General features: G+C 38.9%; 1 protein-coding gene across 2 annotated transcripts in view; it reads left to right on the forward strand.

Annotated features, from left to right (window-relative positions):
* The window catches only part of BMERB1 (bMERB domain containing 1), a 501,937-nt gene that overhangs the window by 312,221 nt on the left and 176,277 nt on the right, over positions 1 to 13,439 (forward strand). The window contains exon 2 of one of the 2 annotated variants that reach the window (XM_063934360.1): positions 225 to 351. In XM_063934360.1, the coding sequence (XP_063790430.1) occupies positions 225 to 351 (127 nt within the window). The remainder of the gene's footprint in view (positions 1 to 224; positions 352 to 13,439) is intronic. The other variant, XM_063934361.1, reaches the window with a different exon arrangement.

Below are 13,439 nucleotides of genomic sequence, written 5' to 3' on the forward strand. Positions count from 1 at the left end.
GTAGTACTGTTGCACCATTAGGAATTTAAAAACATATGAATATTAAGATTATTGTGAAAACACCCAGATTTGAAGGGATGAACGATATATAACTGGGCAAAGTAACGTAGATCATTAGAAACAAGGGCAGGGTTTACTACAGTTGTCATTTAAATGTTACTGTCATTTTAAGACTGACTTACTTACTTGTAATTAATCTAATGACATATATTTTCTTGCACAAGCAGATCAACTTGACATTGTGTCTATGGCTGAAACGACCATGACGCCAGAGGAAATTGAGATGGAAATGACGAAAATCCAGCGACTTCGAGAAGTCTTGGTGAGAAGAGAATCAGAGCTCAAGTTCATGTGAGTATTTGTTACATTGTAAGACAATTTGTAAAGCTATGTGTGCAAAAGTGAAACTTTGCATAACAAATATATACATAATAAAAAGCCTGGACACTATCTTGTACTTATTGTACACATAAGAAAAATAACATTATGGAGCAAACTCAACTGACAAATATAAGTGTACTGTACAAGTTCCCATGTCTTGACAGTACTAAAAAAAACTGTTTTGACATATATTAGGCTATATACAGTAAGATCTGTTCATTATAGAAATGTTTACATTATAAGTAGGTAACATATAGGTGACAGTTCAATTGGGGGTGATGTCCAAAATTCAGGGTGCTCCTACAGTATGTTGCACATACAGTAAACCCTAAAACATATTTTCTCACACACGCCTATGGGGATGTGAACAAAAATGCTCATTTGTGTGAGAATTCTGGTGCAAAATCGGTGCAATTTAAGGTTCCGATGCTGGTTTTCCAACGCTGTTGCATTGACACAATAGATAATGTGTGGTGAGAGGGCTTGGATCGCACCACAATTGTCCACATTCTGGTGGAATCAGCTCCCTCCAAGGGAGAAGAAAACAAGACCTGCACATTCTGCACCTGTAGTGGAGATTTATGATTCCAGGCTTTCTGGATTGCACAGCTGCAAGTGGAAAACAGAAGTACAGGTTTTCCAGCTCACTCAGATCATACTTGCCTACTTTTGAAAAAGCATTTCAGGGAGATTGTGAAAGTAACACCTATCAGCGCGGCGCGTATCGCTACATTTGAGAGGCGTGTCATGAAAATGACTTACATCCACATGTAAATGATCCCCAAAGTTAGTAAGATCTACTTGTTGAAGAAAAGACTGATATTTTGCAGGATTTTTTTGAGTATTGTTTTTTTACAAGAGGTTCCATATACTGTAAGTGGCCACAAGAAACCTTTACAATGCATGTAGTCATAGGGATCATTGTGTCTTATAACCAATACAGGGAAATGGCACGGATGATCCCATTTGAATGTATGTATCTCTGATTTCTCTTTTTTTCAGGGAGATTGAGGGACTGTTCAGGGAGTGAGGGAGATTACTACTATTTCAGGGAGTCTCCTGCAGAATGAGGGAGGGTAGGCAACTATGACTCAGAGAAAGCAGGAAATCAGAAGTAGGAGAGGAGCTTGAAAGTCCCATTCACCCAATGCACACTGACGCCCATTAGGGGCCAGCAAGTAGGGTGCAGTTCTAAAAGTAGTGCTGGGAACTTTATGTTTGTTTATTTTAAGTAATGTACCTCTGTGACCAGGCCCAAGCCTGTGTATGCACAATGTCTGCTGCCAGTCAAGACACTGTGTTTCACCAGAAAACCTGCCTACCAAGTCCTTATTTCCAGTACCCTCTTTGCGCCAGCCCCAGCAACGCCCGCCCAGTCAGGTGCCCCCCCTGCCTAGCGAGAGGTACTCTCCAGTCTCTGGCGGACTCTCCCAATAGTGCAGATTGATGGTGCTAATTAATCACTAAATGCGGTCTTGAAGTGAGGTGACCTTACTAAGGACCTTCATTGCGAAATATGAGATAAGCTGTCTTACTTTATACACATGGTACTAGTTCACTCATGGCCCTTTCATGCACTCTAAAATGTTGTGGTATTAAGGCTTATTGCACTAGGAGGCGCTCTTGTCTTCATTTATTATCCCGTTTTACACATGTTAATGTATTATTCTGCAGTAAATAAACCTTATATAAAGTGAATTTACAGTGGAGAGATAAATATTATTATCATTACCAACTCTTATACACATAGAATATAAAATTGGCACTTGCGATCGTGTCACAATGGCCAGGCCACCGTTATACAGTGCTGCTATTACAGGGATTGTACAGCGGGGGGCGGGGCTGCGATGACACAATTCAGCATGAATTGCGTCATTGGGCCCCTTCGGACCGCCCACTTGTTCTCTGTAAGTGGGTGGCCAAGGGGGTGGCGGTGGAGCTGCGGCTCTGCAGGAGACTTGCTCACCTTTCCGAGGGGCCAGGAGGGTCACCTGATTTTCAGGAGCCTCCCGACCATTCCGGGGAGGGTAGGCAAGTATGTTATGGCATCCAACATGGATGCTATTAATATGTGTTTATTACTGTGTAGTTTTCGTAAGTTTAATTTTAAGAACATTTGTCTTTGGAAGTTTGCATTTCTTTCTTTGCAATGTTGCTGTGTGAACCTATTCACTATCTTATAGTTTTAGAATGTCTAGGTAATGTTATCTCTTTTTGCTGTTGTTTTTTTTTTTTTTTTTTGTTTTTTTGCAGTGTAGCACAGCTTGTGAAATTAATATTTTTATTGCACAGTATTAAATTTATAGCCTGTTGTTTACAAGCTTGTATAACTGCAGTTGTCAGCGTTTTCTTGTGTTGCTGATGTACTGTACATCCACTTGTATAGCCACAGTAATTATTCAAAGCTATATCATGAATTGCAAATACATGTATCACACAAACCTTTCTGATTTTGTGGAAGCCAAATGCGTTAGAATAAAAACATTTAAATGTATGTTCTTTGTACAGATGCTAATATTGAAATCTCTTTAAAGCATAGAGTTCTGTAGAAGATTAAAGTTCCATTGCTGTAGAAATTTCAAAGCAGATTCTTTTGTCTTTTAAATGACAACAGGAATCACATTTTTATCAGCCTTTATGGAAATGAGAGGAATAATTCAGATAACTTATAAAATGTAGACATAGAGCAATGCTCAGTATCTGGCATAATTACGGATATGCATTTCTCTAGTACAATACTTATTTTTAGAGATTTCAAAAATGTTATAACATTTCCATATTAATCATATGAATCATGCCCCCTCTCCCTCTTTCTTGTGAATAGACAATGGGCCAGATGCATCATTGCTTGGAAAGTGATAAAATGGACAGTGAAAAAGTACCAGCCAATCACCTCCTGTCATTTTTCAAACACAGCATGTGACATGGTAGTTAGGCCCTGATTGGCTGGCACTTTTTCTTTCTCCATTTTATCACTCTCTAAGCGATGATGCATCTAGCCCACTGTGCGCATGCCACATCTATTCACCGCTGCTCTGCTAAGCAGGTGGGACAGTGAGACAGTGCCCCAAAAATAGGACTGTCCTGCAAATATCGGGACCGTGGGGAGGTATGCACCAGTGACGTGCGGTGGGGTGAGGCAGGTGAGGCAGAGCCTTTCCTGTCATACTAACGTTTGTGCCAGAGTTTTTACTGTATTAAGTATATGAAAAATACAAAAAATATGTTTGAAATATCTTCTTTGTATTATTCTATTCATTTTTATAGCCAAAACTCTGGAGTAAAAAGTCTATGGCAGGTGAGGCAGTGCCTCACCTGTGTATCCTTTCCACACATGTCTAATCAAAACTCACAAAATTTTCAGGAGTTTATACTGCTGCACCTGTGTATAATGTCCCCATGTACCTTTTGGCTCATATGGAGAGCGAAATGACTGCATAGGAATAGAGAGAGTTAAACCTCCTGTGAGGGGTGGACCTAACTGTGAGGAAAAGTACAGCCCATGGTAGAGAGGGGAGGGTTCAGTATATATAGGGACTGCTAGGCCAGCTTGGTCTCTCTTGCTGCTGAATTGCCTTGCGCGCTCCAGTTCTCTCAGTTCTTCCTCTTCTTCTTCCCTGTCGTCGCCGGCGTCCGAAGTCAGTAGCACAACTAGGGCGAAAAAGCGCGCAACAAAATACGCCAAGAAGGAGGCGGGGCAGCAGGAGAGGCGGAAGAGACGTAAGCGGCTTAGCGGCCAAGAAGCGCCGCGATTTGCCTGGGGTAGTCCACTGCGATTATACGGCCGTGCTGCGGGGAAGGACTATAAGTCAGCGGCAGCTAAGAAGGGCATCGGAGCTGAGGCTTTCCGTACTTTCGACAACTGGCTGGCCGGTTTTTGCGTCTTTGCTGCTTGTTACCTAGAAGATAGTACTGGTAAGGTGCACAGGGGATAAATTAAAACATAACTTTTATTGTCACATTAAGAGGCCGTAAACCGGTCAGCATAGCGAAATATATGGTTAAAATTACGTATAGAAAAAGAATAAGGTGCTCTAAGATAGAAAAATAGTGAAATTAAAAATATCTCCACTTCGATGATTGCAAAAACTATCGATGGAAGTTGATTGGAATACTAATGAATTCATAAATAAATCTGTAATGTATACTATGAATAAATCAAGCCCACAATTGATGGCTACAGAAAACTTCCAAATCCCAGTGTCCGCTATGGTATGTGTATATTCTTATAGATCCTTTGTATGTCTCACACACACTACGACCAACAGCCCATATGTGTCAATAAATTATTTCCTTTTCTCAACTTTGTAGTAGAACAAGGAGTTGGTGTTTAAACGGATTTGTATGCCCTGGATTTGCTATCCTATACCGCTCGAGCGTTCACTCCTAATGTATACACACAGCCGTATCGCCAGTGGTGTAAAGTGAATAAGGTGTATTGATCAATGAAACTGAGCGATGTTTCATAAGGCGTGTGTCATTATGCTCATTGGGAATTAAAGAGACAACTTTATTGCGAAATTGACTAAATTGCGAGTGTGTTCTTCTATCACATAAACACTTCAATCACAAAAGTTACTTGTTTCTACCCCACTGTAACAGCAAAATAACTGTATCTGGATGGGGTTAATTAGAATGCTGATATTAAATGTGCGAGCAAGGGTTGGCACATTCGTTTGTGCCGTCAGATTAGATACCCTCAGTATTGATATTCATTATGATCCTGAATTGGCTACATTATAGTTTATCTGCTCCCCGTGACCACAGGTGAAAAATATATAAATGGTAATAGAGGCACTTGTAGGAGTGATTTATAAAAAGAATTATAGTCCGATTATAAGGTACTTCCTCAATTAGCAGTGTGCTAGCATGGTTTACTATCGTGAACACACTACCATGACTAATTGATTAATTATAATCCGATTGTAAAGTACTTCCTCAATTAGCAGTGTGCTGATATGGTTTACTATTGTATATACACTTAATACTGACTGATTTAGAGGATATTTCTAGCTGTAAAATCCAGGAACAAACGTGCTGCTACGGCATATATTCAATCAGCATTAATCCACTTATCGGGCATTCCCGTGCATGTCACTTAGCCCGGTATCAAACCCTGTAAGTACGTGCTATAACGATGGTACTCAAAACATTATGTGGGTGAACATGCTGCATTGATATCTAATGAGTTAGCATTTGTCTAATTAACGGGTATTCCCGTCGTGCAGCAGTCCCACCCAAATGTTAAAACCCACACCAACCCAATAATACTGGAGGCACTTAGTTTTGCTGTAACGGCATATGTTAAATCAGCATTAATCTAACTGTCAGGTGCTTCCTCTATTAATCGTGTAGTGGTGTTTTTGCTATAGTGAACATCTAATATAGTAGATATCCTAAGAAACACGTGGAGTTGTCAATTAGCAGTGTGCTAAAGTAGTTCACTATCGTGAACACACTACCATGACTAATTGATTGATTATAATCCGATTGTAAAGTACCTCCTCAATTGGCAGTGTGTTGATATGGTTAACCATCGTATGTACATTAAATACTGACTGATTTGGAAGATATTTATAGCTGTAAATCCAGGAACAAACGTGCTGCTACGGCATACATTCAATCAGCATTAATCCGCTTCTCGGGCATTCCCGTGTATGTCACTTAGCCCGGTATCAAACCCTGTAAGTACGTGCTGAGACGATGGTACTCAAAACATTCTATGGGTGAACATGCTGCATTGATATCTAATAAGTTGGCATTTATCTATTTAACGGGTATTCCCGTCGTGCAGCAGTCCCACCCAAATGTTAAAACCCACACCAACCCAATAATGCTGGAGGCACTTAATTTTGCTGTAACGGCATATGTTAAATCAGCATTAATCTAGCTGTCAGGTGCTTCCTCTATTGGTCGTGTAGTGGTGTTTTTGCTATAGTGAACATCTAATATAATAGATATCCTAAAAGACACGTGGAGTTGTAAACTGTACAGGTAGGTATGCTGCAAAGGCACATATTCAATCAGCATTCGTCCGTTTGTCGGGCATTCCCGTGCCTGCTGTGTAGCATAATATCAGATCTTATATGCATAAACTGTGGAGACAAACATTATACACTTGAGATTATGAGGGTGAACATGCTGCAGCGGTACATAATGAATCAGCATTTGTCTGATTAACGGGTATTCCCGTTTTACCGTGCAGCAGTACAACCCCCAATTATGAAAGTTAACAGATAAGGTAGTTATTGCAAGAGCATCAGCGTGGAGAAAGATGCCGATGCGCGCATTTCGCATATAGCTTTGTCGAGGCTTAACCCGACTGTCACTCCTGACAAGACATTTATTCATATGGGTAAACCAATCACACCAAATTCTGTGATCACATGGCCACGGTAACTAATCTCAGCCCGCTACTCCCAGGTGATGTTTAAGACCATACTTAGGTTATCCTTGATTCATTATACTACAGGATCGAGTGAGGTATTAATGACCTCAATACCTGTATGATAGGGTTACTGCAATATATCATTTACACAATGTATTGCCATGAGTGCGTATAAGGTATATCTTTCCTTCGGTAAATCCCCACATGCTTAGGGCCCACATTGAAGTTTTTTAATTAAATCTGGAATTTAACCTCTCCTGATTTCTAATGTCTATGCCCAAGTGTTTTATGTCCAGATGAAATGTAATCAAATATAAACTGCTATACATTAACGGGCCACTTGTACTAAGGACTGGGTTCAATGAAGATAATAAAATCAGAAAATATACAGATAAATATGAACAGATACTCCTGTATCACAGTTATTAAGATTGACGTGGCCAGAATTTCTTGCAAATAACTGCAACTCAAAATTATATTAACAGACATCCCTTCTGTATGTCTCCGGTTACTGGAATCATTATAACTTCTAAATCACTGATGAATGCTGAAATAATCTGTGTATGACTATGGGTCCAAGATATCCATGTTCCTATATCGGAGAAACCTGTATTCTACATTATTCGGATATGCAGATTTCTTTAAAGTGGTAATCCACAATCAAAAAATAGTAATAACTTGTTACCGATGTATTGTAAATATTCATTAAGTGATATTCTACGTTTGATGTCTAAGCTGAATGGATAAGAGAAAAATTAATTAAGAAACAATTTTTTCATGTGCATGTGCAGAATTACGTGTGCTAATTAAGTTGCAGTGTGAAAAGATAAGATAACATTTTTTATTTTTTATTTTATTTAATTATGAGTATGTCGTGAATGCATTGTATAATCCTCCCCATAGATTTCTACATGAAGATATATCAAAGTGCAAAATGTGGTGAAGTGGAATGTGCAGAAAATAAAAAATTAAAAAGTTTGTGTACAGTGAAAAAAATAAACAAGTGAAAGTGCTCAAACTCGTGAAGAAAAAAATTTATTTTTATATGTGAAATCGCTCTCCTAACACAAAACTGCTGTGACATAGGTAATACAACATGTGTATAAGAGGTAATATTGGTTGGGTCATAAGACACATAATAGCTGTCTATGAAACCCTACATCAAAGAATGTTGTCCTCATGAAAGAATCATGGAACCACAGACAAACAGACACAAGTGATATGCAGGATGTTCGACCAACTGCCTTAATCCAAGCCCCAAAGTGATTGAAAGGGGATGTGCGGTATTCTTCTAATAATTAATCTTGCCAATAACCCATGGGCTTATTATTATTAGTGTCTCCATAAAAGGAGTATTGATCTGATATAATTCTGGTTCTAGCATTAATGAACAGGAGTAAAGACAAAAGTATAATTGAGATAATACACATGATAATTGATTTTTTGAAGTCCCTAAGATGTAAACAGCTTGGGCTGGTTCATTTTGTCTTAATTAAAATGAAAATATGAATGTAGTGAGATATTGATGGTGTGAAATTAACAATAAAAGAAAAGAAACAAGGTTAGAGTAGTTCACACAAAGGTTCCAGTACTTAATTTCTTAAGGTCCCTCAAATACAGACAACTTTAATCAGTTGATTCTGTCTGATTTAGACGGTGGTGTACAGGTGAACTAACATAAAAATGGACTATAACTGTTGGTTTCATTGAGGCCTCTTGGATGCATTGTGTTCATGAGAAAAATCATCCTGGTCTCCGTTTTTAACAATTCCTGATCAAGATCCCCTCCACGTATTCCTAGTTTGATATGCTTCATCCCAAAGGCCCTGAGTCCGCTGGGGTCTGCATTGTGGAATTGATGAAAATGTCTCGCTACCGGTGAGATGACTCTGAAATTCGCAAGGTCCCTATCGGCATTGCGTATGTTGCCTACGTGTTCTAATATTCTTACTTTGAGGGGTCTCGTTGTTTTCCCAATGTATGCTTTGTTGCAGGAACATTCAAGGTGGTAGATTGTACCTACCGTGGTGCACGTAATTAAGCCTGGTATGGTCCATTTTTTATTAAATTTATCCAAATAAAATTTCTTAGGGACCATATATTTACAGGCTTTACAACGTCCACATCGTGTTGATCCTATTGATGTTGACTTAGGATCTACCCTTGACATGTGACTGTGAACCAGTTTGTCCCGTACATTGGGAGACCTCCTCCAGCTACATTTGGCCTTGTCTGGTAAGATTTTATTCAAATCACTGTCTGTTTTCAACACATGCCAGTGTCTTTGTAAGATCGAATCTATGTTACGCCATTGGGCGTTAAAGGTTCCAATGAAACGGATGGAATCTTCGTTCTGGGATCTCAATTTTGGTTTGAGGAGGGACTCCCTAGAGTGTAGTTCTGTTTCTCTGATAGCTCGTTTAATATTCCTCCCACTGTAACCTCTTTCCCTGAATCTCCTACTTTGTTCCTGTCTTCTAATCCCAAAGGTTTCTTCATCGGAACAATTTCTCTTAATTCGCAAGAATTCACCTTTTGGAATGGCATGAATGGTTGACGGGAAATGTGCGCTCTTGGCATGAAGAATGCTGTTCGTAGCAGTTTTCTTCCTAAAATTATCTGTAAGAATGTAGCCTTCTTCATCAATTCTTATGGTTAGATCTAAAAAATTGATCTGTTCCTGGCTCATTTCACAAGTCAACTTGAGATTCAGGTTATTGCTGTTTAAGATGGAAATGAATTGTTTGAGATCCCGAAGTTGGCCTTCCCATAGAAAGAAAATGTCATCAATATATCTGCAGTAGATGAGAATGTTCGCTGTGTATTTCTCCATCGATTCATGGAACACAAATTCCTTTTCCCACCACCCCAGGTAGAGGTTGGCATATGTGGGGGCACATGCGGTCCCCATTGCCGTTCCTCTCACCTGGAGGTAGTGGGATTCATTGCAAACAAAGTAGTTCCTGGTAAGAATAAACTGTAATAGATTGATGATGAAATTATTGAAGTCACAATGTACTTCCATATCCAGGAAGAACTTTGCTGCTAAGATGCCTTGTGTATGTTGTATACTGGTGTACAGGCTTTCCACGTCACATGACACAAGCCATACACCAGGATTGACTCGTAAATTGAGTAATTTATTCAAGATATCCATCGTATCTCGCAGGTATGATGGTAAGGTGACAACATGCTTTCTGAGGAATTGATCCACGTAGACACTGGCTTTTTCGGTAAGGCTGCCCTTACCAGACACAATCGGCCTACCAGGGGGCTTCTTGTCATTTTTGTGGACTTTAGGGAGGAGGTATAGCGTGGGTGTCTTTGGGTTGGTGACTTTAAGAAAATCAAGATCTTTTTTAAGGATGATCCCATTCCTGAATGCATCAGTGATCAAGTTGTTATATTCCCTGAGAAATTTCTGCATGGGACTGAAAATCAATTTCTTGTAACAACTGGTATCATTTAGTTGTTTTTCCAGTTCTTCTATATATAACTCCCTAGGCCACAACACTACATTCCCCCCTTTATCGGATGGTTTGATTATAACATCCCGCCATTCTGAGAGTTCATGTAGTGCCTCCCTTTCCCCTTTACTGATATTATCTGGAGGATGTCTATTGTGTTGAAATAATGCATCCAGGTCTCTTGATACCAGTTTTTGAAATATTTGTACCTGTGGGCATATCTTGCCATCAGGATAGAATGTAGATTTTTTCTTTATTTTGTCTGAGTTGAAAGGGACCGGATGAATTTGGTCTGATCTATTATTCTGATCAAGATCCTCTAATATCCCCAAGGCTATCTCATCGTCAGAACCTAATTCCACAGGGACTTCCACCGTGGCGGGGGTTTCTGGATTGTTAGATGTAATATTGCAGAAGAACTTTTTGAGAAGGAGCTTACGTGTAAAAAGGTTTAGATCCTTCTCACATTCAAACCTGTCCATTTTATGTATGGGTGAGAAGGAGAGACCTTTGCTAAGTATAGAAATTTGTGGTTCTGTTAGATTTCGGTCTGTAAGGTTAATAATTCTAAGGGAGTCTGATGTAACTACTTCTTCTGTAATTACTGAATCTCTTACTTTCTGTATCTCCTTCTCTCTCTCGGTTCTTCTCTCCAGTCTAATGTGTCCCTCTTTCTTCTTGCCCCCTTGGCCCCTCCTGATTTTTCTCCATCTTTCCCAGTGTCGTCCCATACCTCTCTGGGGGATTTGCCTAAAAAATCCCTCCTCTGAAATCTGTTACCACTCCTGGGATTTTCTCCTTCAGAGGAATCAAGTTCAGATGTGGAATAATTGGAGGACTGTGTATTCCTGATCTTGACATTTTTAACTGTGGGGATGTTCCATCTAAAAACCTTGTTTAATGAGTAATCAGTTTTATCTCTTTGATATTTCCTTCTCTTTCTTTCTATGATTTCATTCTCATAATCCTCTATTTCTTTTTTGTATTGTTCATAACGTTGTTGGAATTTCTCAAGAGATTCAAAATTCTTTAATTTCTCACCTAATTGAACTATCTCCTGGTTCAATTGATTCAAAATTATTTCATCATGTTTCATTAGGATTTTAATTAGATCCCTAGAGCATTGAGTCAAGACTTTCTCCCATTCCATTTTTAACTCATTATTAGCCAACTCATATGCCGGGAATAGTTTTGGTCTCAAACCTCTGGGAATAAGGTGATTTTTTAGGTAATTGTCAAAAGTGGATCTATTCCACCCTGTTTTGCTCTGTTTCATCAGTGCTAATTTCAGGGAGAATAAATCATCTGTCCAATCTGTTGTTTCAGTGTCCAATCTATTTGTATCTCCGCCAAACATGGTTTCCATGTCATTTCTCAATTTATCACGTCTGTTTTCCAAGTCACGGGACAAACTGAAAGTGGCCATCCTGTCAGTTGACACTCAGGTTAATTCCAAATAGTATAAGCTTATTTACTAAATAATGTAATATACACACTTGTTATGAGTCAATTCAATAATGGTATGAGGTGCTAGATCTAAAGAAACTGATCACTCAGTAGGCAGATATCCAACAACAAGAACTAGGAAAAAAGATCTGCCCTCTCAAATTTCATATTAAGAAATAGTAAAGTGAAATAAATCACTTCTAATAACCCCAATACAAAAATTAAAGATTTAATATACATCAATCTTGGGGGTGCTACCTAAGACAACCAATGAGCAACACATGATATGGAAGAAAGAGAATGGGTTGTACTGGTAAGGTGCACAGGGGATAAATTAAAACATAACTTTTATTGTCACATTAAGAGGCCGTAAACCGGTCAGCATAGCGAAATATATGGTTAAAATTACGTATAGAAAAAGAATAAGGTGCTCTAAGATAGAAAAATAGTGAAATTAAAAATATCTCCACTTCGATGATTGCAAAAACTATCGATGGAAGTTGATTGGAATACTAATGAATTCACAAATAAATCTGTAATGTATACTATGAATAAATCAAGCCCACAATTGATGGCTACAGAAAACTTCCAAATCCCAGTGTCCGCTATGGTATGTGTATATTCTTATAGATCCTTTGTATGTCTCACACACACTACGACCAACAGCCCATATGTGTCAATAAATTATTTCCTTTTCTCAACTTTGTAGTAGAACAAGGAGTTGGTGTTTAAACGGATTTGTATGCCCTGGATTTGCTATCCTATACCGCTCGAGCGTTCACTCCTAATGTATACACACAGCCGTATCGCCAGTGGTGTAAAGTGAATAAGGTGTATTGATCAATGAAACTGAGCGATGTTTCATAAGGCGTGTGTCATTATGCTCATTGGGAATTAAAGAGACAACTTTATTGCGAAATTGACTAAATTGCGAGTGTGTTCTTCTATCACATAAACACTTCAATCACAAAAGTTACTTGTTTCTACCCCACTGTAACAGCAAAATAACTGTATCTGGATGGGGTTAATTAGAATGCTGATATTAAATGTGCGAGCAAGGGTTGGCACATTCGTTTGTGCCGTCAGATTAGATACCCTCAGTATTGATATTCATTATGATCCTGAATTGGCTACATTATAGTTTATCTGCTCCCCGTGACCACAGGTGAAAAATATATAAATGGTAATAGAGGCACTTGTAGGAGTGATTTATAAAAAGAATTATAGTCCGATTATAAGGTACTTCCTCAATTAGCAGTGTGCTAGCATGGTTTACTATCGTGAACACACTACCATGACTAATTGATTAATTATAATCCGATTGTAAAGTACTTCCTCAATTAGCAGTGTGCTGATATGGTTTACTATTGTATATACACTTAATACTGACTGATTTAGAGGATATTTCTAGCTGTAAAATCCAGGAACAAACGTGCTGCTACGGCATATATTCAATCAGCATTAATCCACTTATCGGGCATTCCCGTGCATGTCACTTAGCCCGGTATCAAACCCTGTAAGTACGTGCTATAACGATGGTACTCAAAACATTATGTGGGTGAACATGCAGCATGTTCACCCACATAATGTTTTGAGTACCATCGTTATAGCACGTACTTACAGGGTTTGATACCGGGCTAAGTGACATGCACGGGAATGCCCGATAAATGGATTAATGCTGATTGAATATATGCCGTAGCAGCACGTTTGTTCCTGGATTTTACAGCTAGAAATATCCTCTAAATCAGTCAGTATTA

The sequence above is a fragment of the Pseudophryne corroboree genome, chromosome 7, assembly GCF_028390025.1.
Source record: "Pseudophryne corroboree isolate aPseCor3 chromosome 7, aPseCor3.hap2, whole genome shotgun sequence".
In the NCBI taxonomy this organism is placed as follows: domain Eukaryota; kingdom Metazoa; phylum Chordata; class Amphibia; order Anura; family Myobatrachidae; genus Pseudophryne; species Pseudophryne corroboree.